Genomic DNA, 26,795 nt, shown 5'->3' with positions numbered 1-26,795 from the left:
AAACCCTGTACAGGAGAATTACATCTCTTGCCTTGAACCCAGGCAAAAAATTATTTTTTGCTTAGGTAGTGCTGATGTGTCTCATTGGTGCTAATTAGGAGGAAGATTTAAAAAAATGGCCTTTTTCTGGTATTTTCGGCGAAAAATATCCGTATTTGCATTTTATTTAAAAAATCAAAAATAAACAAGAGTTGACTCCCCCTGGATTTTGAAAAATATATTTTGCATCCCCTCTCCCCGACACCAACATTTTCGTAAATTGGCGCCACTGATGTGTCTCCTTTTGTTTCCTGAGGTTGATCGTGTCGAACCACTGGTCATAGAATGTTGGGATATCACAGTAGTGTCGCAATATCTAGTGCCTTTTTTTAAGAAACAAATGAGACCGTACCACTCTAAAGTGGCATTTTCTGCCATTTGTACCCAAAACACCAATTCTTGCCAAAAGGGGAATCAAAATGCAGGGAAAATGGATCTTAATACCGTTAGCCTTTTCTGAAAAACCTAGGGTGAAATGCACCCCTCCCTTTCCCAATAATAAATCCTGTATGTTAACAAATTACATAGTTTACAACCCTTGCCCCGGAGATTGTAGGGTTTAGTACTCCCTGGAGACATGGTTATTATCCCTTTTGACTATTTTGAACAATGTTTCTTTTTCAAAATTTCGGCTGCTCTTCGATTGCTTTTGAACATCCCCTTGAATTTGCCTGACAGTATCAGTGTAATACTCTTAGCTGTCCCAGAGATATTGAGGTATGCCCATTAGACAACAAGTATGCATATAGTTTGATATTGTAACCCCTCAACGTTTCCTTAAAGTAGTCAAAGTTGCAGTCATAGCCAAGAATAATCGCAGTCACACGTAGTTGCAGTCGCAAATAGGGGAAGTCCAAGTTCCATGTAGTCAAAGTTGCAAGTGGGCGCCATCCCAAGTAATCTTAGTTGCATTGGCAAATAGTCACAGTAGTAATCGCTAGTAGTCGCAGTTGCAATCACAGTAACAGTTGTAGTAACCCTGAACGTTTCAAGTTAATACCCTTAGCCGTTCCTAAGATAACGGAGATACGCCCTTTTGATAACCTAAAGATATGCCCCATTTGATTCCAATGATATTACAAGTTCTCCTTTTTGATAGATTGAGCGTACCTAGTGTATTTTAATTTAGTCCAGTATACACCCAGCATTCCTAGAAATTTCACCTCAACGTCCCTAGACTTTTCGGACAAACTCAACATCAAATATCCGCCCTCCCTTTCCAAATGATAAATCCTACATATAAAAATGGGCGAATTGCATGATTTGCATTCCTTGTTGGGGGCTGTGGGGGCATAGAATCCTTTGATTCGTAACTGTTAGACCTTTGAATCAGTGCTGTTACTTACTTGAAGTACTACTTAAGTAAAATTCTCCAATACTTGTACTTGTACTTAAGTAAAAACTCTACGGTGTACTTATTACTTGATATTTAAGTAAGATTACGAAATACTTATTACTTAAGATACTTTTAATGTACTTGTTTTTCAAATACTTTACCTTTGACACGAAAATTCTGTGTGTGTATGCTTTGGCAATGTACAAGAAAATATCACCTTTAGATTTAGAGCAAACTCAGATATAGCTTTTGTGTGTCTGTACTTTGGCAATGTACAAGAAAACATCACCCTTTAGATTTAGAGTAAACTCAGATATAGCTCCATGCCCTATTTTTGGATATGAAATAAGGTATTTGTTTTTGACGAAAAAAATTATAGTATGATTAACACTTGGTTTAATTTTTGTTTAAAAGTTATATAAAAAAGAAAATCGAAATTATTTCTCAGTTCACTGGTCGACAGTGAGCTAAAATCCCTTGTTTTGTGCTAAATGTTGCATACTGTAGTCCATTTGGGCTTATATTTCTGACATTAGTGTTTAAGTTTTGTCATCTCGTTAACTGAACCAGATTTCTACCATTTCATCATCTTCAGGACCATATTATTGGTAAAGCTACCGAAGCTATGAATCTTTGCCCATCTAAATGTTGCCTACAATAAACAAGTCTAGGGAATTCTAGCTGGATCCAATGCAGTGGTATTTTGTCAAATTTGTTCCAGCAAATTCAGGTATTCAGACGAATCTGACTTCAAATTTGTCACTCCATTCATAAGTTATAGGTCCTACCAAATTAAAGGAAAACTCAACTTTCTTAAGACTTGAAACCCTCTCCCCCTTGCCCTATTTAATATAGGGGTTGTGATACCAGAACTTGATATGAGCCCTGATCTTAGGCATCTTTGATCTAGTTTTCATTCGGATCCGTTACTCCATTTGTCAGTTATACTAAATTAAACAGAAAACTAAAATTTTCAGGAATTAAAACCAACTCCCCCTTGTTAAATTTGAGCTAGGGTCTGAATCTCAAAACTTGATATGTGTCATGGTCTTATGCCTCTTTGGTTCAATTTTCATTCAGATCACTTTAGTCGCAAATTACTCTGAATTAAACGAAAAAATGTTATTAGCAGGTAAAGCCCTCTCCCCCCTCTGTTTTATTTGAGCTAGGGTCTTCATCTTTCAACTTGATGTGTCTCATGATCCTTGGCACCAAATCTAGCCATAAAAATTTTCATTTAAATCGAAACAGCGGTTCTCCCCCTATACGTGATTACACAGACGGATGGATAGACAGACAAACGGACGGACGGATTTTGCAACGTCTTAGGTAGCCGTGTTGGCTCATTGGATCCAAAAAATGAAAACAATCATCACCCAGGTTTCATCACCTATTTGGATAGTGGCAAATATCCATCAAGATAGGTTTTTGAGATCTGTCTGTCTGTCCGCCCGTCAGTGCAATCGAGGATAGCGGGAGAACCACCAGTCCGATTTGTATTAAAATTGAACTGTTTGGATTAAAATTGAGCTTAATTAGGGTGATGGGGCTTTAAGTGTTAAAAAAAATCGAGTTTTTCATTTAATTCACTTTAGCTTGCAAATGGAGAGATGAATTTCGATGAAAATTGAATAAAGATGCCTAAGAGTATGATATGCATTGAATTCTGGGATGGAGACCCAAGCTTAATTAGGGTGAGGAAGAGGGGGCTTGAAGTGCTAAAAAAGTTAAGTTTTTTGTTTGACTCAGTTTAACTTGCGAATGAAGTAATGGATCTCAATGAAAGTCAAGCCAAAGATGCCGAACCCATAAGACACATAATGTTTGGAGATGAAGACCCTAGCTTAATTAGGGGGAGGGGTTTTAAGTACTAAAAAGAGTTGAGTTTTTCATTTAATTCAGTTTAACTTGCGAGAGATTAATGGATCTCAGTGAAGATTGAACCACAAGTGCCTAAGACCGTGACAGGCATCAAGTTTTGAGATGAAAACCCTTGCTCAAATAGAACGAGGGAGAGTGGGTTTTAAGTGCTGAAAAAAGTCAAGCTTTTGGTTTAATTTAGTATAACTTGCAAATGGAGCAACGGATCCAAATGAAAGCTAGACCAAAGATGACTAGGATTTGGGCTCACATCGAGCTCTGATATCACAAGCGATATCTAAAATAGGGAGAGGGGGTTTCGAGTTTTATGAAAGTCGGGTTTTCCTTCAGTTTAGTAGGGCCTGTAACTACTTCCACTCATGGCTTGCCCAAAGCCTGGAAATAACCCTTTTCCAAAATAAGTCATACTGAAGCCACCCTTCAACCAAATATTGCGTCCCAAGAGAAAAATTACTTTGTATGGCACTTGGTATTTACCAAGTGACATACAGTGATGGCAAATCCTGTCGGTCTGTCCGTCCCGGTCTTGATAGCTTAGGCACTTCCAGATAAGCTAGGACGATGAAATTTGGCAGGCGTATCAGAGACCAGACCAGATTAAATTTGAAATAGTTGTTTCCCCGATTCGACCATCTGGGGGGGGGGAGTTGTTTGGACAAAAATTAGATTGGATCTCAATTAAATTTGATATTTAGAAGGATATCTTGTCTCAAAGCTCTTATTTTAAATTCCTACCAGATCAGGTGACATTGGTGGGGAAAACGTAAAATCATCAAAAGTGCTTAGAGTGGAGGGATCGAGATAAAACTTAGTTGGAAAACAAGCACAAGTCCTAGATACGTGATTGACATAAACAGAACGAATTCACTCTCTTTTGGGGATTGGGGGGAGGGTTAATTCTGAAAAATTAGAAAAAATGAGGTATTTTTAACTTACGAAGGAGTGATCAGATCTCGAATTTCATCGGATGAAATTTCATATTTAGAAGGACTGTGTAACTCAGATCTCATGTTTTAAATCCCGACTGGATCCAGTGTCATTGGGGGGATTTGGGGGGACCGGAAATCTCGGGAAACGCTTAGAGTGGAGTGACCAGGATTAAACTTGGTGGGAAGAATAAACACAAGTCCTAGATACGTGATTGACATAACTGAAATGGATTCGGGGGAGTTGGAGGGGGTCTTAATTCTGAAAAATTACAAAAATTGAGGTATTTTTAATTTAAGAGCGGGTGACCGTTCGTGAGGTATTTTTGAATTTGATATTAAGAAGGAACTCATTTCTAAGATCTCTTATTTTAAACCCCGACCAGTTCTGGTGATATTGGGGGAGAGTTGGAGGGGGAAACCGGAAATATTGGGAAACGCTTAGAGTGGAGAGATCGGGATACAACTTGGTGGGTAGAATAAGCAAATGTCGTAGATACGTGATTGAAGAAACCGGACTGGATTCACTCTCTTTGGGGTAGTTAGGGGGGTCCAGTGCTTTGGCGAGTTTGCTACTTCTGGACGTGCTAGGACAATGAAAATTGGTAGGAGAGTCAGGGACCTGCACAAATTGATTTGATAAAGTTTATGTCCCCGATTCGACCATCTGGGGGGGGGATATAATAGAAAAAATTAGAAAAATGAGGTATTTTTAACTTGCGAGTGGGTCATCGGATCTTAATGAATTTTGATATTTAAAAGGACCTTGTGTCTCAGAGCTCTTATTTTAAATGCCGATCGGCTTTAAGGCTCTGATTTTTCCTTTAAATTAATCTTTTGATTCTTATAATTTTGTTAGAGCTCATGCCATATGAGCTCTTGGCTCTTCCGACCTCGTCACAAGTGCCATTTAAGCTTTTAGCTCTTGTTTTATTCCTTTTTTCTCAGAAGATTTTCGACTTAGTCTCATGGTTTTTGCCACTTCATGGTGTGAAAACTGCTGCTAGAAATAGAGAGGTTGCAACTTCTGCCGTATCGTCTTCTAGTATATTTAAATGTGTACTTGCAGAGTGCCTGCGTCTCCTTAAAAGTTCTGTTTCTTACGGTAATATTGGTTTGTCTTCTGTTGCATATGCAGACGCCCGGACTTGTTGCCTTGTTGCCTGGATTTGCCGTGGATTGCTTTCTAATTTTACTTAGTTAATGCGTCTAAATGCAAGTTTATTTGTTTTAATAGCCCTTATGCGGTCGCTCCATTTGTTGCTGGGACTGCAATTCTGCCATGTTCTTCTTTAGTTAGTTGGCTTGGTCTGTGTTTCGGTCCAACACTTTCCACTACCTTTTCATCCCTAGTGAATCAAGCCGGGAAAAACCTACGCGTCGTTTACGGAAAAATATCCCCAAACAAAAGCCGTTACAACCGCAACAGTTTGAGCATGATTTATAACGCTTATTGCGCCCCTGTGCTTTTTTTTATCAGGCATGGCTCATCTATTTCGTAAGAAAAACTGCCATACTCTACGTGCGGCTTATTTCAGATATTGCAAATTCCTCCTCCGGCTTCCTAGATGGCACCAAAACAGAAAAATAATTGCTCGATTTGGTTTAATAGATATGCCTTCTTGGATTCGGTCTTCCAGTGATGATTTATGTAAAAAGACTGTCTACTTTATTCACGTTTACGACCCTCTGCAGCCTTTTTTCCATATTGATACTGGTTAATTAGTCCATGCTGTCTTTTGTCAGTTTGAATTTTTTTCTTGCTGTTTATCGTTTTTGTTTTTGTTTATTTATAATACTCCGTACTTGGTGTTTCATTCATTCATTCATTTTGCAGTTTGATCAGCTGTATGTAATCCGTATGGGTTTGCTGCAGGCCCGTGATTTTATAATATATGTTTGTGGGGAGTTTACCGACCATCTGAATTGACTACACAGCATGCGGCTTGCTTGAGTGACAATCAGCCAAAAGATATAAATGCCATACATTTCCATAGCGTGTCTGAAATTTAACTTGAAAACTTGAGGTAGTTTCCTTGTAAAGGTGCCGAGGGCGATACATGTCATCAAAGTGTGAATCAAGACTTCATTTTCATACTCTTCTTTTCTTTCAGCATACTGAGAGCCAGCGACCTTCAGCTAGCTGCCAAAAGTGGGAATTTTTGCTGCTCCTTTTTATTGAACTTTGATTTCTCTCATTATAAAAGTCTGCAACTGACTCACTTGGCTCTTTACTTGGTTTTTACTTATTGAATCAGAGAAATGAGCTTTATTACCTTTTATCTGTTTTAAAACCAATCCAAAGTTTATTTTTCTATTTTCAATTTTTTCCACCATTCCGACATGTTCCAGAATAACCCTGTATTTTTTCAAACTTGCCAGATTTGACTGAATACTAATCGCCAGAAGATCCAATCAGAAGTGTTTTGACTGCACTTAATTGTTTTGAGAGTCTTTTTCTTTCAAGCCGTTGTGTTGAAAATTGGTTGAGATTATTTTTTGGACTTCGTTGGGTGTCTACCAGCCAACCAAGAGAAAAAAAATATTTTCAATATTTTTTTATCATTCCCACATGTTTCAGAATAACTGTATTTTTTCAAACGTGCCAGATTTGACTGAACACTAATCACCAGAAATTCAACTCTACGTGTACTGTGTTAATCCTGTCATGTGATCTGTCTGATCCAATCAGGATTTTCTTGACTGCACTTAATTGTTTTGAAAATCTTTCGCTTTCTAGACGTTGTGTTGAAAATTGGATCAGATTATTTTTTGGACTTCATTGGGTGTATACCAGCCAATCAATGGAAAACAATACTTTCAATATTTTTTCCATCATTCCCACATGTTTCAGAATAACCTTGTATTTTTTCAAACGTGACAGATTTGATTGAATACTAATGGCCAGAAGTTCAACTCTACGTGCACTGTGTTAATCCTGTTATGTGATATGTCTGATCCAATTAAGAGTTTTTTGACTGCATTTAATTGTTTTGATAGTATTTTCCTTTCAAGCCGTTGTGTTGAAAATTGGTTAAGATTATTTTCCTGGACTTCATTTTGTGTGTACCAGCCGAACAAGGGAAACGGTTAAAAACGATAAAACGGAAATTATGGTTCTTGATTAAGATTTCCAAGAAACGAATGACATTTTATAGGCGAGGGAAGGGGCTAAGAAGCCTTCAGAATGGCTTTAAAAAAGGTAGCATTGGCTTGATGTCAGATATATATATATATATATATATATATATATATATATATATATATATATATATATATATATATATATATATATATATATAGGATAAATACTTGAAGTAGTACTTGAAGTAATACTTAAGTGCAATTTTGGCAAGTACTTGATATTTGATACTTAAGTAAGAATTTGGAAAGTACTTATTACTTGATATTTAAGTAAAAATTTGGAGTACTTGTTGCAGCACTGCTTTGAATATTTTTAACGAGATGGCTTTTCAAAATTTCTATCTGTGTTGTAGGGTGCATATAAAAAAGGCGAGGGGTGTGGCTGCCCTCCAATCACTTCAATATACCCTGAAAGTTTCAACTTAATACCCGTAGCTGTTCTTAAGATGCTGCAGATACGTCTTTTTGAACAACTGGATGCACGTGCCCAGAATCAAATATTCTCCCTTTACTTAATGGTAAATCCTGCATGTACATAATAGGCAAATTTCCTGGAGACATAATTATTACACCTTTTGACAATTTTAAAGAAAACGACTGTTTTTAAATTTCGATCAGTGTTAAGTAGAGGACCATTCTCAAAGGGGAAGGGGGACTGGTTGCCCTTCGATCACACATTAATCCCCCTCAACATACCCAGAAATTTTCAAATTAATACCTCCAACCGTCTCTTAGACATTCCTGATACTATCTTTTGACAACCAACACGTGCATAGTTGACATTTGATTTTATTCGACATCGCTTACGACATTTCCTGAAAGTTTCATCTTAATACCCCAAGCATTTTTGGAGACCCAGGGTCAAACATGCCCCCTCCTTCCAATTAAAAATCTTATACGTAAACAAAAGGGTAACTTGCAGAATTTACAGCCCCTGCCCAGGATTTTGGGAGGGGTATATCAACCCTGGAGTTATGTTTACTGTACCTTTTAGCTGGTTAGAACAAATTAGCTATCTCAAAATGATCTCAAAGTTTTTTATCATATAATTTTGATGGGAAAGGAATTGCAAAGGAGACTGGTGACCCTAAAATCCCTTTTGAATCTTAGAAAAGTCACTAGAACTTCCAATTTAAAATAAATGAACACCCTCTTTAAGTTTATGTGACCTTTCCTTCCATTTGAAGTGACTTAACACTTGGAAAACATTAACACTTTGAAGCCTTTTGGCTCTTTACTATAAGTAACACTATAGCGGTGGTTCATATGTGTAATTGTGTAGATCTTGATGAGACAGCTCATGCTAAAAAAAATGGCTAATATCCTGTCAATGGTTTGTTTAAGGATGTTAGTAGCTCCCTCATATAAGAGGTAATTTCTTCCAGTTTTAAGCTCGTCCTTTACTATAACTTTCTTTATACTATTATGATTGAAATATTCGAATAAGTACAAAGAGCTTTAATTTTGCACATTGAATTCAACCTGAGTACGAGATTTAATCTTATCAATCTCGTTATTTTTACGTGGAAAAAATTGCGTAAATTCTGTAGGTATTTTTTGCAAAATCAGAGGATTATAAATTAGTCTTTAAAATGGAATAAATGAAGTCTTACAATTGTTAAATTACAATTTGAATCAAAATCGAATAGTTGTGGGGATCAAGCCTTGGTTAATTGTAGAAAAGGCCAAGACAGATAGTCAGATTAAGTGAGAGGCAAATCTGGCATTAACCTCCTTATTAGGATTGTATAAAAATGAAGTTAGTTCATTTATTAAAAGATAACTCTATCTATTATCCGTTCATATGTCATTCCTAGGGCAGAAGAACTAAGGTAGATACCTAAGCCTTGCAAAATTTTAAGGGCGGAGCCTTCCTTAGTCCGGCACTTAGTAAATAACGATGTGGCGTCTCTGTATTTTGTTCCTGTTCTTTTTTTTTTTCTTTTTTTTTGTATTTTCGAGGAAACTTAATAGAGTCCTCATTCGGTTCAAATTTGAAGGTTTTAGTGCCCTCTTTAAGAGTCAAAAGTGATTAAACTGAAGCAAGATGGGTTTTGGGCCAAGAGGGTCAAAACGCCTAACAATAGAAATTCTAAAACAGCCGATCGATGTTTTATGGTCTTGAACCTTAACGAGGAGATTTACCTCCCCCTTCTTTTGAAAAACAGCTCTTTAGTATACAGATCACACTTCAAAGTATGACGTGAATTCCGCAGTGAGTTGTGTGTATGTTCATAAATCATCAGCTGATTATGACATTAATGATTCTGTGACTGCTGATATCTCGAAGAAACAGCACGATTTCCTGAAGTGATGAAGATGAAGAGTCAGATTTTGTATGTCTAGACTATTGGAAAAAAGAGTTCTCTTCTTGTTTGGGTGGAAATAACGTCTTGGCTTACAGAAAATAAACATTTGATTAAAGTTGGCCCGATATTTCAAGAGGAGTGCATTTTCGATAAGGCTTTAAAAGTCAAGAATCATACGTAAAATATGCATAAAAGTCATAAGAGCTATTTTAAATATATCGAGGTTTTTAGGGGAGTCCCAATAGACTCCTTAAGTCACCAAAGGCTCCTCCTCTAGGCTGTAGCCTCTGGCAAGAGACCATTCATTTTCATCTTGGAGAATTCAAGAACTGTGGAAATAAAATAAGTTTAAGACAAAACACATCTTTTCCAGACGGTGTGGAGCTGGAATTTGGGGTTGCAAATTGAGCTGCTACCTAGTAAAGAGTAGACCACCGCCCATTATAACCGGAAGTTGAAAAAGCTCTTCAATTAATTTGAATTTGATACGATATCTATTAACACTAAAAGCGTTTATGGTCCATGGTTAATACAAAAACATAAAAATTATAAGTAAAGACACACCCTTAATGGCCCTAAGTCCAAATTGATTTAGCAACAGATTACAAAGAATAGTCCCACAAACTTTTCAAACTTCTTAACCCACATAAAACTTCTATCACTTAACATAATATCCACCCATCCTTCCTCTGTACACCATCCTAGAGAAGCTTCCTCCCTCAGACCATTTAATTCGTTGCAAAAATCCAAAAGTGAATTAAGTCATCCTCTCCGTCTCCGCATATTGGACAAAAATGAAGATTTATCCTCGACTTCCCCCTTTCCAGATAATTCTTCTTGTCACCAAGTGGTAAAAAATTCCCTCTTGTTCATATTACCCACACTAGATCCTCCTTAGCCTTTCCTTAAAATAAGGTCCCTCTCTCCATACATCCTTAATCCTAACATACAAAAGAGAGAGAGACGGGGAAGTCGTTATGTCACAATATCATTTCTCGATTTCCTGGTTCTCTAGCATAGTCTTTACCTGTTTGGATACACCTCCCCCCCCCGTTTCTAGCCCTAATCATTTCTTATTTTCCACTGCTTAGCTTCGCCACAACTTTCTAAAATATATCTTACTCGGTTAGTCCAAAAATCGTTTTTCCTATCACTCAAACACTCTTGGTATGCTGCCTTTAACATTTTCTCTTCTTGTAGAGACACCAGTTTTTTCCAATGCCTAACATGCTAACTAATATGTTTATTCTTTATCTAATTAGCCCCAAATATTCCCTTAAAACTAACCCATTTTGCAACCTTAAAATTCCCAAATTGTACAACCATAACTAAACACTGGTCTTAATAAACTACTTCTTAATACATTCCACATCGGCCCTAATCCTCTATTCACCATACGATGAATACGGATACCCCTTCTACCATTTGATGAGACCTTGCGTCCTAAATATGGAAACTCCTTTAAATTTTCCTTAAATTCAATCTTGTCCCCAAAAGTTAAAACAGCTGACGTATCAGCATTTAATAATAACTTCTTCATTGCTAAATGTTTGATGGTCAAATCTAAAAATCTTTGCAGATCAGTGCCACTTTTATCTACCTTATCAATGTCATCCGCAAAAAGAAGGGCAAACAAAGATTTATCGGATGATTCTACAACAGCTGCTGCCCTGTTCATAAAGTAATCTTCCATGTCGTTTATAAATAAAGAAAATAGCCTGGGTGACAAACTACATCCTTGCATAGCTCCTGTACTACATTTTATTATTCTAGAAAATTAATTTCCTACTCGGAACTACTGTCCTAACTACACTATACATTGCTATTGAAAACTTAACAAATCTCCAAGGCAATCCTAATTCTAGCAAAGTCTTATTAAGTAGCTCCCTTACCACTTCATCGAAAGCTCGTTTCAGGTCAAAACTTGCTATGTTTCATTTGAGAACTGCTTACGAAGGTATTGGCAGATTTCTTCTGTAACATAGTCGCCAAACGTCGTGCTGTTTTGGCTTTATAAAGAGGACTAGGACAGCACCATCAAAAGCCATGGAATCGGCGTGAGGTTTCTCGGTCACAACTTCAGAAGAATAAGCTGTGAGCAGAATTACAACATCAGACTTCGTGCGGATCTCAGATTACCCTGATCAGAGATTGAAGGAGGGAAAGTCTGGTTCTCGCGTTTAAAAAACTTCCAAGTCAGTGCCTCTGGTGTTACAGCCAATATAGAGTTTGACAAATAGGGCTTAATCTGACTTGGCCATCTGAAGGATGGATTTCGACTTCGGTATCGGTGATGGAATGGGAATTGAAAATAATGACATCTTTTTTTTTTTTTGGCGTATCGGTGAGTCAACAGGCTTTGTACGTTTTACGAAACGCTCTTCCACGAAGTATCATACTGGGATTTGCCAACAATTTCCAGACTGCGGTAACTACTGATGGAACAAGAATGGGGTATTCTCCCGGGGTCGATGGAAACGACACTGTCACACATACTTTCGAAAGGATTACCGCATTATGTTTGGGTGTTTCCAATATTTTTAGTTTTTGTTTGGAACCTTTTTCTGAAATGCCGAGCCCATTTTGTGATGTTTTGCAGTCCGCTGTTCCTTCACATTTCGGAATTCCTCAGTCTTTCTCACCATTTCCGGTGCGGCAATCCTGAGTCTCCTCATTGCAAGGGGATCGTGGGTTAGTCCACTTATCCCTCACATATCCTCAAATATCCTTCACATTTCGGAATTCCTCAGTCTTTCTTACCATTTCCGGTGTGGCAATCCTGAGTCTCTTCATTGCAAGGGGATCGTGGGTTAGTCCACTTATCCCTCAAATATCCTTCACAGTTTTGTGGTTGAATTCATTCGCTTGGTCTAGTGGGATAGAAGAAAATTGTTTGCCTGTAGCAGAAACTACAAGCTTTCCTGCTTCGAATTCCCTGTAAACAGATGGGCAGACTAAGTTTAGTGTCTGCAGATCTCTGGTATGTACAGAAAGCCATCGGGCATAGTTTTGGTTATCAAGGGCAAAAAGGAATGGGACTATTTTGGTGATGGTCGCAACATATGAATGATATTCACTGGTTCGAAAAGACTTAACCAGAACAAGTTGCAGATTGATGAGTCTAATCACCAGATTCTAGAAGGCAAAATTGGGATAAATTGTTTCGCGCTCCTCTGCCCAACTGATGAAGTCTTCCATTTCATCGTCATCTGGCTCGACTAGTGTGCAAAATGCTTGCCCCTGTAATTCCTCGAGTGCGAGAACGGTAACTTCATAGGCATACCAAGAGCGCTTAGCGTTACTACCCTTTTCTAGTGTGTCACATCTCCCTGTTGGGAAAACTCCTATATCAATCAATGCTTGTCCCCATCCAATTCCACTCAGCACTTCCCCAATCACTGAATCCATGGTCATTTCTATATGTAATGCTCTTATCATTACAACCAGCTTTCCCTCTCCATAGTTGTCTGTCATCAACCACTGGAGCTCCTTTGCAATCTTCTACAGTGGTTGATCAGAGGCTATGATCAAGGTTTGATTCGGATTAATATGTTGGAGAAACTCAAAACATACATCCAACTGCTGCCGAATGATCGCATACGAATGTGTAGGATCTTCTGACAAAACCAGACTGACAGATCTTCCTCTCTGTGTTGGAAGTTGCAGATATGTATGAAAAGAACCCCATGAACAGAACTGTTTTGGGCTTAGCTCGTCTTCATATAGCTTATCTCTAGCAAATTTTGAACCAAGTTTCAGCTTCAAGCTTTAATGCTGAATCTACAAGTCCATTGCCTGGAGACGATGACACCGCCACTGGAGGCACCAACATATCATTGGAGGAAAAATACACGGCCGAAGATCATAATACTGTTCAATGATGTCACACGTTTTCAAATGATCAGACTTGTTCCTTTAGAAGATGGCTAACGGCTCTTGAACTTGACGTTGATCCTCGCACAAATGTTGAATAATGAAAATGATGTTTCCATAGACCGAGGTCTGAGACATTGTCGAAGTAGAGTTATGGTAAGCATTGTCTCCAGTGGCTACATTAAGTACAAAATTCTTAAGCTTCAATGGATTAACGACACCCTCGCTTTGATAGCATTGACACTGGCTGGGAACGATGTAGTCGCTAATAGTAAGGTACATGTCGTTGGAGATGCATATCCCAAGACGATGGAAATCTTCAATGATAGGTTTGCTTCTTCCTTCTCTGTGTAAAACCATCGCAAGATAAACTACCAGAAGGGTTTCCCGGGATGCGCAGTGTCGGATTACGGTTTCCGAGTCTTTAACGTGTCTGCCTTCTGACGGCATTAAATGTCGCCAACTGGGCAAGTATCAGGTCTATATTCGCTACTGCAGAGTCGTTTCTTAGGTTCGGACCATATACCAACATTCTAAAAAAAGATAACACTAATGGAGAGACTGAATCCACGTGATTGGAGACACTAAAATCACTGTTGGATTGTCTGGCAACAAATATATCTCTTCTGATAATCCTCGCAGGTTTTGCCATCACGCCTACTTCATCTTCTGTTGTCATCTGATCAGCAAGATCTGAAGTGGATCCAACACCATGCGAATAGGCAAGATAAACTTCTCTGCCTTTCGGAAAGTCTTACAGATTTGGTACAGCAGCCAGAAGTTTTTGCTTTAGCCTAGTACTACTGACATGTACCTCCTTACATGACTGAAAGCGTTTCACTGTACTGTTTGACTAGATCCGACAAAGAAAAAAATAATCATCGTCACGAAGTTCTTCAAGAATATTCACCAGCTCTCCAAAATCAAGTCGTTTTGCTGCTTGTTTTTTCTCGGCTATTTTGTATGTCGGCTTTCCAGCTCACTTTAACGACCGGACACGGGTATTGAAGTCACTCAAGTATTGTTGGTGATAAACAACATCATTTGCAGTCATATGTCGATCATGCTTTGCAAGTAATGGTCCATCCTGCAAGTCCATAGCAGCCTTCTTCACGTTTTCACTGAATTGCGGAAACATTACTTTATGCAACATACTATCGTTTGCTGAATGGGCACAGAAGAAGTAAACAGGGTCGAGATATAGGGTATCGATGGCAACAAGGGAACGCATGTTTCTATGACTTGTTTACCGCTGGTATTCTGGATCAGTGTTTCACCTTTTTCGATTCTCTTCTGCCTGAGTTCTTTTCCCGGCACGCTCTAATGACGTTGCGTTGTATGCTACTCTGCAACACTTATGCCATGCTGTTTTACGAGAAGCAAGAACGTCAACCATAGGCAGCTGATTATCTGTTTCGTACAGTCTTTTCAACACGAGGGGAATCTTCGCCGACGGACTCAAACTCTAGAAAATTTCTATGGAGCGTCTCAAAGCTTCTTTGATGGGAATCACAAGCTTCTTTGTGCTACGGCCTTCTCTTGGCAGAATACACATAAATGCCAGTTGATTGTTTTCGTTCTTCCAACTAGAACATCGGGGTTTACTTCAGGGTCAAATCAAAGCCTTTTGGGTGCTTAGTGCCTGTAAGAAAACGGTAGTTTGGATCTGGATATATATGTTTATGCACATAACTGAGTGCTTTTGTATATGGATCTATAACTCATTATGCATACAGATATTGAAACGATCACCATTACGCATATACTTGCTAATTTCGAATTGTGAAGCTACAATGCGTACCATATTTGCTTGCAAATAAGCTAGATGACATTGTTTTTTATTTCCTTTTCATACAAGTTTGTGTCAAAAGCCAAGATTAGTCTGAATATTTACACATGCAGCTTCAATTGCATTTATTTATGCCTTCTGGTAGTCTCGTAATTCTTATATATTACCTTATTTATAAAAGCCTTACATACCTCTTCGCTATTTCAATTTGGCAAAGAGATTTTGTCCTGAAACCTTTCCCCACATTGCATCTTTCACCCTATGGACCGCAAAGTCCAGGAAACGATACGAAGAATGACATGGATCTCAGTTCTGACTACTACGCTGAGGTAATTAATTTACAGGGAGATTTTTGGCATTATTACGTGCTAAATCTGAGTGAAGTCGTCACATTAACAGTCATACTTAGCTTGCATTGTTTTAGCGCTTTGGTTGCTTCATAGAGTGCTATAGAGCAATCGCTCGACTTCCTACCCATCATCATTGAGGCGCTAGTACTCTAGTACTATAAACTATGTTTTCGCCATTTTTTGTATTCCATGGAATTTCCGCTTCCACTTTGCGTTTTACGCGCTTTCATTAGTGCTCTATTGCGCACTTTAGAAAGATCCTTCGCTTTTTGTAAAGCCACCATTCGAATCGCCATATCTTAAAAATTATTTTCTGAAGTTTTGATGTGTCTGCAGAGAGACTGGTAAACTTGATCTTTTTTTTAGCGCTTCGGGTGCTCGTATAGGGGCTTTTGAGCGTTCGTTCGACATGCTTCCCGTCACCATTGGATTTCCCGTACTTAAATCTATATCTCCACCACTTTTGGTATTTTTTATGGCACTTGGTATTAACCAAGTGACATATAGCAATCGCCAATTCTGTCGATCTGTCTGTCTGTCAGTCTGTCGGTCCCGGTTTTGCTACTTTAGGCACTTCCAGGTAAGCTAGGACGATGAAATTTGGCAGGCGTATCAGGGACGGGACCAGCTTAAATAAGAAATAGTCGTTTTCCCAATTTGACCATCTGGGGGGGGGAGTGGGGGGCCGGTTAATTCGGAAAAGTAGAAAAAATGAAGTATTTTTAACCTGTGAATGGGTGATGGGATCTTAATGAAATTTGATGTTTGGAATGATATTGTGTCTCAGAGCTCTTATTTTAAATCCCGACCGTATCTAATGACATTGGGGGGAGTTGGAGGGGGGGAAGCCTAAAATCTTGGAAAACACTTAGAGTGGAGGGATCGGGATGAAACTTGATAGGAAAAACAAACACAAGTCCCAGATACAGGATTGACATAATCGGAACGGATCCGCTCTCTTTGGGGTAGTTGGGGAGGGGGGGTAATTCTAAAAAATTAGAAAAAATGAGGTATTTTTAACTTACGAACAGGTGATCGGATCTCAATGAAATGTGATGTTAAGAAGGATACCGTGTCTTAGAGCTCTTATTTTAAATCCCGACCGGATCTGGTGACTTCGGGGGGGGAGTTGGGAGGAGGAAACCTAAAACTTGGAAAACACTTAGTGGGGGGATCAGGATGAAACTTGGTGGGAAAAATAAACACAAGTGCTAGATACATGATTGACATAAACGGAACAGATCCGCTCTCTTTGGGATAGTTGGGGGGGGGGGGTTATTTATGAAAAAATTAGAAAAAATGAGGTATTTTTAACTTATGAACAGGTGATCGGATCTCAATGAAATTTGATATTTAGAAGGATATCGTGGCTCAGAGCTCTTATTCTAAACCCGACCAGATCTGGTGACATTGGGGGGGGGGGGGGTTGGGAGGGGGAAACCTAAAACTTGAAAAACACTTAAAATGGAGGGATCGGGATGAAACTTGCTGGAAAAAATAATCACGAGTCCTAGATACATGATTGACATAACCGGAACGGATCCGCTCTCTTTGGGGTAGTTAGGGGAGGGGTTAATTCTGAAAAATTAGAAAAAAAGAGGTATTTTTAACTTACGAACGGATTATCGGACCTCAATGAAATTTGAAATTTAGATGGATATCGTGTCTCAAAGCTCTTATTTTAAATCCTGACTGGATCTGGTGGCGTTGGGGGAAGTTTGGGGTGGGGGAACCTAAAATCATGGAAAACGCTTAGATTGGAGGGGTCGGGATGAAACTTGGTGGGAAAAATAAGCGGAAGTCTTACATGCGTGATTTACATAATTGGAACGGATCCGATCTATTGGGGGAGGGGGCTAATTCTGAAAAATAAGAAAAAATGACGTATTTTTAACTTACGAAGGAGTGATCGGATCTTCATGAAACTTCATATTTAGAAGGACCTCGTAACTCAGATCTCTTATTTTAAATCTCAACCGGATCAAGCGTAATTGGGGGGGACTGGAAATCTTAGAAAATACTTAAAGCGGTGAGATCAGGATGAAACTGGATGGGAAGAATAAAAACCTGTCTAAGATACGTGACTGACATAACCGGACCGGATCTGCTCTCTTTGGTGGAATTGGAGGGGGGGGGTAATTTTGAAAATTAAGGTATTTGTAACTTACGAAAGGGTGACCAGATCTTAATGAAATGAATGAATGAATGAACTTTATTACCCGTAAAGTATAAAAACACACAAAGTACCGGAACCGGAATTCTTGGAAAACGTAAAAATTGGGGTATTTTTATCTTACGAATAGATGATCGGATCTTAATGAAATTTGATTTTTAGAAAGAATTCATGTCTCGGAGCTCTTATTTGAAATCCCGGCCAGATCGTTTGACATTGGGGGGAGTTGGAGGGGGAAATCTAGGAAAAACACTTGGAGGGTAGGAATCGGGATAATGCTTGGTGGATGGAATAAACAAATGTCCTTGATACGTGATTGACAGAATCGTACTGGATTCGCTCTCTTTGGAGGAGTTGGGCGGAGGGGTTCAGTGATTTGGCGAGTTTGGTGCTTCTGCGTGTGCTAGGACGATGAAAATTGATAGGCGTGTCAGGGAGCTGCACAATTTGACTTGATAAGTCGTTTTCCCAGATTCGACCATCTGGGGGGGGGGGCTAAAGGAAGAGGGAAAATTAGAAAAAATTAGGTATTTATAACTTACGAGTGGGTGATCGCATCTTAATGAATTTTGATATTTAGAAGGACATCGTGACTCAGAGCTCTTGTTTTAAATCCTGGCCGGCATTAAGCCTCTAATTTTCCTTTTTAAATCAATCTACTGTTTCATAGAATTTTGTTGGAGCTCATACCATATGATCTCTTGGCTCTTAGCTCTTCTCGCCTCGTCACAAGTGCCATATTAGCTCTTAGCTCTTGTTTTTGTTTTTTTTTGTGAGAAGCCATACTTTTTATGGCAAAGGAAATAAGTATGTATATAAGAATCTACAAATTGGTCATAAGCACTAAAACAAAATCAAGTACAAAATTTTTTCACCCCTACTAAAAACCAGGCTTTTCAATTGGGAATCTGTCTCCCTGTGTCTGGAATTCCGTCTAGTTACCATTATCATAAAATATCCATAATTCAAAAGTTGTTTGCTAAAGCAGTTTTTTTTTTCTTATACTGAGGTGCATATTGTTTTTGTTCTTAGGTTTCTTCTCACCTCTTGTAGGTTGTTTTATTATAGCTCGGGCTGTGCTCACCTCTTACCCTTGCATTCGTATTGTTGGTTTTGTTCTGCTTTGTAATTGTGTTGTTTAAAAAATTTGTATGCCTTACGTCAAAACGCTCCAGTTTTGTTTGTGGTAAAAAAAAAAATTCTCAGTAAAAACATATCAGAATGATATTTGCCCTGGATTTTACAAGAATTATGAAAAAAACATGGTAACATTTTTTTCAAAATAAAAAAAAAATCCAAAAGATGTTACCACTAGATTTTGGCTCTACATTTATTTTGGGAAAAACATGGTAACTTCCTTTCAAAATACAAACACCAAAAAGATGTTAGCCCTTGATTTTGGCTATACAAGAATTTTGAAAAAAATATGGTAACTTTTTTTCAAAATAAAAACACATCAAAAAGATGTTAGCCCTAGATTTTGGCTGTACAAGAATTCTGATTGCTTGTCAAATCAACCTTAAAAAGTTACTTCAGAGACACATATTACTGTTCTCGAGATAAATATGCTTGTTCTCAATTTTGCTGTAGTTTGAATTATTATCAGAAACCAACAATTCTCAAATTTGTTTCCTGGAAGCCAAAACCTAGGTATTCTCCCTAAAATTATCATGTTAGTTGAAGTCAATGCTTCTCTGGTAAAAAAAAAAAAAAGGCTTCAGTTTTTTTGGCTTTGTCTATATAATGTGTCTATTACTGTGAAGCTCCCTGAAATGCCTTTTTTTTTAAATTATATCAAGTTTTCAGCCAAAGGTTGCGATTTTTATTGCTGCAATAGAGAAGTTTGTAATTAATTTTAGTGATATAGCTCCTGCTACATCCTCAATTGGGTATAAGGCCCCTGGAAAAATTTGGGGCATGAAAATTCACTTCTGACATTCTCCTTTTCTCCTTTCACTCCTTTTCTCCTTTCACTCCTTTTCTCCTCTTAAAAAAAACAATTCAACGTAATCTATTAATAGTTTTTCAGTTGTATACTCCTATGAGTTAGAATAGTGAATACATATTTGTTATGATCGGTGTTTTTCAGGTAAACTATTAAGGCGAAAATGACTAGTGACGAAGGAGTGGCACTTTTGACCACGGCAAGTCCACCTGATTATAGTAGTCGGGGAGCTACTCTTCAAACTCCTTCTTCAGAAAACGTCATGAATCGAAGAGTCAATGAAACGATATTAAAGACTGTACCAGGACTGAGGAAAACATTTTTTGGTAAAGTAAGTTTGTTTATAAAACATAGGTGTGTTTTTTTGTCCTTAAAACGGCAAAAAACACACACACTGAATTGTTGTGTTCAAATTGTTCAGTTATTAGCTCACAAACTGAATTGCAAGGTCTTCATTTTTTGTGGGGGGGGGGGATTGTGTACAGTAAGACTTACCAGAAAAGGGTTAAAGAATGAGCAAGCACATAAACCGAACTTTAAATATATTTGTCATTTCATTTTAACTCATATATTGATTTTGTCTGATAGAGCGGTATGTAATTGCGTTCATCTAACTAGTCAAGAATCTATTTTTAAATCAGAGCCGTTTAGCTACTTAGTTTAATCTTTTTCTCTGGCTTTGAAATTTTACTCCTATTTGACGTTGATTTCCTGCCATGCGTGCTTCTGTGAAGAAAAATGGTGTCGCGCAAAATTGGATTATTTGGGGTATATTTGTATAAGTTATGTGACTGAATTACGCTTGTTACGGGAATTTCAACCGCCCCGCATGAGAACTGTATTATGTCGTATTTTTCCAAAAACTCTAAACTTTGGCAAAATTTTTGACGTGTTTGAAGATTTTTTTTTCTTGCTAGAAGAGTCATTGGGTGTCATTTTCCTGACTCGCTCAAAAACCTTCCATGTTCAATTAGGCAGGAACATAAACAGATCTTCTCCTATTTTATTTCCAAGCACCACACAGTCTAGTTTTATTTTAAAATGTATGTACTTTTCCTTCATGAGAAGCAATGGTAACAAGACATGGTGTATGTGTGTAATAGTTGGATTTCCTTTAGATATCTTATCAAGCCTGGCTGCTCCGTTGGTTAGTTTTACCATAACGAATATATTTTTTTTTCTATTTCTAAGGCAAAAAGTTCTAAGGTAAGGTATTTTGTAAGTATTTACATTACTTTCTTTTCAGTTTAAGAGTTTTGAGTTAATCGAGCGAGAAGAATGGTTGTTCCTGTTTTTTAGCCTCATGTCGATAATGACAACTGTCTGTTTTACCATCTACCGCCTCTGTTTTGCTGCTGCCATCAATCCAAAATCTGACGATGTGCTTCTAGGAATAATTTTGCTTATAAATACTGGTCTGTATGATTCTCATTTACTGTGGCATAAAGATAGTAAACTATTATTAATAGATTTAAAACCTGAAGGTCATATTCAGTTGACCATTCAATTTTTTAATTTATCTGCTACAATTCATTCTTATGTCCAGAGAAAGGAGGTTGCTCTGTAATTAGATACCTCCCTTCCTCCTCCCATCCAAAAAAAATATATATCTTAAGTTATATGACAAAAAAAATTAAGATATTATCAGAATAAATTGTCTTTATTTAGTACATGTTTAAGTTAAGAAAACTGGAAAAAAAACTTGGACAGTTTCATCATTTTTATCATTTTAAAAGTCTAAAATACTTAAATAACAAATTATATCTTTTATTGTCGTCGTATGAAAAACAATATTGAATGGAGGCGTTGGACAACAAAGGAAGAATGATCAAAAACAAACAGCCTTCTAGAAAATCAATACGGGAAAGATTGGTCTTTTCTGTGTCCTTGAGCATATTCCTACAGTCTTCTAGTAAATCCTCACAGTGTGTTGTAGTATATTGCCTCTTTTCAAATATCAAGATATTGCCTTTTCCCCCGAACGAAAATTCTGAATTTTTCTCTGTTTAAGTATCTTGGCACTGAACAGAAACTAACTAACCGTAGAAATTAAAACTAAAGTGGAACTAGGAGCAAATTTAAACTTAACTAGTGTATGCTTGTTGTACCAATCTACTTGTCAAGCCTATGTTTCAGGGATCATTTAAAGTAGCTAGAAGCTGGTAAACTTAAAGCTGTCAATGGCACCACATACTTGATTACAGACATTTTTCATAATTAATCATCAATTTAATGTAGTTGGGATGCTTATCCTATTGGGAAAATTGTTCTTTTTGATTTTACAGTTTTTAATGGCTAGGGACTTGATACAACCAGTATATTAGAAATAAAGTATTGACATAATAGGCTTGAAAACAAGAAACAATAGGGACTGAATGTAATTCAGTACTGTCTTAAAGAATTTCTTGTAGCTTCGAGGCACCTGAAGGCACTTCTTTCATGTTCATTTTATCGACATACCGCCTCTAATTGCTACCCCCCTAGAAGAATTTGGGTGATGTACTTAAACAATTATCCAAACTAAATTGAGTCCTATCCCATTTTGATTTTGGTAATGACCTAGTAGTAATCTAATGCTAATGATTGTGCAAAATAATTTAACTTACTACATATTGGATATAGAGCTAATTGTAAAGATGTAGAGCTACTCTAGATCTTTACATGTAGATGTAGAGCTACAATTTTAAAGCTAATTGTAAAGACCTTGAAAGGCATATCAGCATCTGGGTTTGACCGGATACATATGAAAGCCCTGAAAGCAGTCCTCTCTTTTGTCCTAGAGCCATTTGTCCTAATAAAACCTGTCACAATATTCCCTGCTTCCAATATTCTAGTCATGGTGCGCAGACTTATTTTCCTGCTCTTCCAAACCTTTCTTCGAGCGTAAAAAACACCCTGCGCTTGGTTATTCTAATTTTAAAATCTTCGCTGCACCCAAGGTCTTTACTGATAACCTAGGCAAGCAAAGCTGTTCACTTGACCGATCTTCTCGTTACCCAACATCACCTCTTCACCTTTACTTATTTCTAGTCTTAGTAACTTAATCTTCTTAACATTAATTTTGGAACCTGTTTTTGCACCCTGAACTCGTAAAACCTCGAAAAATTCATTCGTTTTGCTAATATTTTCATCTAGGATGATCAAATCATCAGCATAATCTAAGCCTTTGAGAATATTTGATAATCCCTTCGCAAAATTATCAGAAACTAAGGCTTTATTGTTTGTCAATATTTTAGTACCGTCCCTAACTTTAACTCCTTGCAAAATAAATCTTACCTTGTTTCCACTCTATCGATAATTTTCTCGTTTATTCTCTTTCAATTCCTACAATTTTACTACTGTTTAATAGATTCTCCAAATAGTTTGTCCCAATTTCGTAACATGACAATTTAGTGTCGTACTAATACATCGTCTGGCTACTTCCTCCAGATCCATGGTGATATATCCATAGCCTTGATTCGTTAGTTCACACTTTAGCGCCTTCGTTAATTCGCTTACTCTGTTTCTCTACTTCTGTGATTCTCATAAGTTCTAAGAACTTCTTTTCCCTTCTACCAAGCTTAAAGCGTTTTTGCTGTTATTCCTAGCTGTTTTTCTAACTTTCCTACCTAAGACGTCTTCTGCTACTCCGAAATCTATTTTCCTTAAACGATTTCATCTATCTTCTTTATTACCAAATTCTAAACTCTCAAGCTTTATAAAATAAAGAAGGAAAAATTAATATGGAATATCGTAGACCATCAAGGGTATTTCTGCACCAAATTTAGCGTGAAGAATTGAAATTATGCTTCAAAAAAATATAGCAATTGGAATAGAATTTTTAAAATGAGATTCAACCTAATGCTTATAACTATTTATTTCAGTTTCAGCTTGGTAACGATTACAGTGCAAGCTAAAAAGAAAATTTGGCGATCTAAGCATTTTTTTTTTTTTTTTTTTTTTTACATAACCCTCTCTTTTTACCTCTTCATGCTATAAATAGTCGCGTCAAATGCGGTCTGTAGGTTAGGCAATATTCGATTTTGTTTGGAAGATAATTTTCAAAAACTGTTTTCTAAGCTGGTTTCAAAGTGAGGATGAGCAGGGTAATGCAGACCAATGTGACCAGGAGGATCAAAGTGATATTGAACATAAATTATCTTCCCTTTGAGAACCGCTTAGCAAACAGATTTTGGCAGTTTTATCAGGAGTTTGACAAATGTACGATAGGATTTTTTCTTGTTGAAGAACGATTAAGCTTAAATTCTAAATTTGGAGGTTGTTCATAAAGCGATCGTAAAGCGTAATTTATACTTACGCTTTTTTCTAGTTTTTTGTTTGTATCACTTACTTCATGGAGTGTTCCGAGACCAATACTTCGATATTATGACTTTCCTGTTAACAACAGCAGCCGTTATTGGATACGTTTTCCTCAACTTTTTTGGTAAAGATGAAAGCACTAACGTCAATAGGGAAAACTTTCGACACCCAACTGTTAAGCTGGTGAGTATTTATTTACTTTTATTTTTTTTTATTTACTTTTACTTTGTTTTTATTTATTTACTTTGTTCTTACTTTCAATTAAAATTTTAAAAAAGCAAGCGCTCTGCTCTGAAGAAGAAAGGTATATTAAGTAACGACGAAGACCACGCTAGTGTTCCATCATACGAAAACAAGAAGTTGTGTGGGGCAAGGAATTATTTAAAATAAAATAATTAAAACCAAAGTAAAAATTTTAGCTGTTTGATCAATAGCTGTACTGAGCAAAAAATTAGTAATGAACGACACAAAGATAATAATAGAAAGTCTAACTTACAATCTAACTACAATCTAACTCACAATTTTATTTATTTATTTTATTCAACACAAGAGAAAACCATAGGCTTGTCGTAGTACACATACAAGAAATGACAGCTCAGCAGCAACACTGCAAAGCACAAAACAAAAATATTCTTCAGTAAAAAAACTATGCAACTAACTATATCACAGAAACTGTTTTTCGTAGAACTAAGTTTCAACGAGAGCACTTAAATGTTTGCATCGTTTGCGCAGAAACTACGGTATCAGGTAAACTATTCCAAAGTTTTGTTGCTTGGTTAATAAAACTACATTGACGTATTTTCTTGTGCACTCGCGGCTGATACAGTTTATAAAAGTTTTGTTGCTTGGTCAATAAAACTACATTGATGTATTTTCTTGTGCACTCGCGGTTGATACAGTTTATACAAGTTTTGTCGAGTGGTTGAGTAATGACTGAGCTTGAAGAAATCAGTCGAGTCCACATTATCAACACCCTTCATAATACAGAACATATTGATTAGGTAAATCCTATCCCGTCGAAACTAAAGGGAAGGAAGTCCCAAATCTTGCAGTCGGCGCTGATACGGTAAATGGCTCAAATATTGCACAAACTTTGATGCCCGATGTTGAACCTTGTCATGTTTCCTTGTTAGATATCACCTAGAGGAACAATATTTTGCCATCGGGCGTACTATTGACTTATAGTGTCGTAAAAGTTTGAAGGTTAAATTTTCTGAAACTTGTCTTATTTCGAAGCAGACCATAATTAGCATTTATTATTAACACATGAATAATATCCTTATTGAATCCGCTGATGAAACTGATGTATCACCAAGAAAATAATGATAAGTCGAGCTTTTCAAAAAGTAATGAAGTACGAAACATTTTTGATGGTTTACGAACAAGGAGTTCGATTTCCACCAATCATGTAGGGCGTTCAAATCCTTTTGAATAAGGGCGACGTCTACTGGGGAGGTGACACTTTTATGCAGTTTTATATCGTCCTCAAACAGTTTGACAGTTGAGTGACGAATTACTTCAGGCATATCATTGACAAAGAAACGAAATTACACTGGGCCCATACAACTGTCTTGTGGCACACAACTCTAAATCGGGCTTTCACTTGAAAGTATACTACCGACTATAACTTGCTGGGAAAAGCCTGATAAAGTAATCTTTAATCCATGCTACAGTTCTGCTGCCTAGCTCATACTTTTCACATTTTTTAAGTAAACTTACTGAAACTTCGTCAAACGCTTTACTGAAGCCAATGTACAAGCAATTAAACTTCAAACCGAAATCAGACATATTTTGGAAATTTTTAAAGAGGTTCAGCTAAACACATGGCTGTCTTCCGAAGAAAAGTGTTAGAAATACCATCTATATCTGGAGCTTTATCAACAGAAAGGTCATGGAGAATTTTTAAACCTGATCTGAAGAAATATAAGTTATCGAAGGGTACTGTATCTGCTCAAACAAATTCGGTAAAATGTGGTGGACAGCACGCTTGAACGTCATTCGGATTTACAATAACTGACGAAAACACCTGATTAAACATATTGGTCTTTTTCTGATCACCGCTAGTGATCACCACTAGCAGCTGGGTCATCAAAAATGCACGGACCTCCCGAACGTTAGTAAATATGGACGATTCGAGTGATTCCCGATTTCCGTGTAGAGATCGAGTGTTGCGATTCTGAGCCCTTTAGGCGTGCACATCAAGTCATCGTTTTTTTTCAACATATACCGTCTCCATTGTTTATTTTTATCACTAATAGCATCAAGTACAAATTTTGGCAGTCGTCTTCTTTTCCTTGTACCTTCTTTTATGTAATAATATGGAATGAATCTAACACATGCTTCTTTTATAACCTCTCGGATAAACTAAAAAGCAACATCCACATCTGTATTACTAGACTGAAGCTCCTCAACAATAGAAACGGAACGGATAAATCAGAACGGATAAGACCCAGAATCCTCACATTTTGAAATATCCCAGCATTTTAACTTCCACACTAATTACTTCACTTAATTCACTAGTAAACGAAATATTAACTTTTGCATGTTTCAAATCTGACAACGACGAAACATAAATACAACCTCCTGTTTCCCAATGCTTGTTGTGCACGATATTATAAACACTCAGTTGACAGAAATGTGCTCCGATATCGAGGTAGTACTTTGAAAGCACCTCAGTCACGATAACTATATCGGATTTCTGTAAATTTACCAAAAAAATACAGTTCAACAA

At 37.3% G+C, this 26,795-nt stretch overlaps 2 protein-coding genes across 2 annotated transcripts in view; both read left to right on the top strand.

The window, feature by feature from the left end:
* The window catches only part of LOC136027058 (proton channel OtopLc-like), a 428,472-nt gene that overhangs the window by 244,454 nt on the left and 157,223 nt on the right, over positions 1–26,795 (top strand). The window lies entirely within an intron of this gene.
* The window catches only part of LOC136027054 (uncharacterized), a 73,350-nt gene that overhangs the window by 19,659 nt on the left and 26,896 nt on the right, over positions 1–26,795 (top strand). Inside the window, exons 2-4 of the mRNA XM_065703984.1 lie at positions 19,910–20,096; positions 21,012–21,180; positions 24,075–24,247. Coding sequence (XP_065560056.1) covers positions 19,929–20,096; positions 21,012–21,180; positions 24,075–24,247 — 510 coding nt within the window. The 5' untranslated portion in view covers positions 19,910–19,928. The remainder of the gene's footprint in view (positions 1–19,909; positions 20,097–21,011; positions 21,181–24,074; positions 24,248–26,795) is intronic.

The sequence above is a fragment of the Artemia franciscana genome, chromosome 5, assembly GCF_032884065.1.
Source record: "Artemia franciscana chromosome 5, ASM3288406v1, whole genome shotgun sequence".
Taxonomy (NCBI): domain Eukaryota; kingdom Metazoa; phylum Arthropoda; class Branchiopoda; order Anostraca; family Artemiidae; genus Artemia; species Artemia franciscana.
Note: the sequence above shows the minus strand (reverse complement) of the source record. Positions and strands in the feature narration are given on the sequence as shown.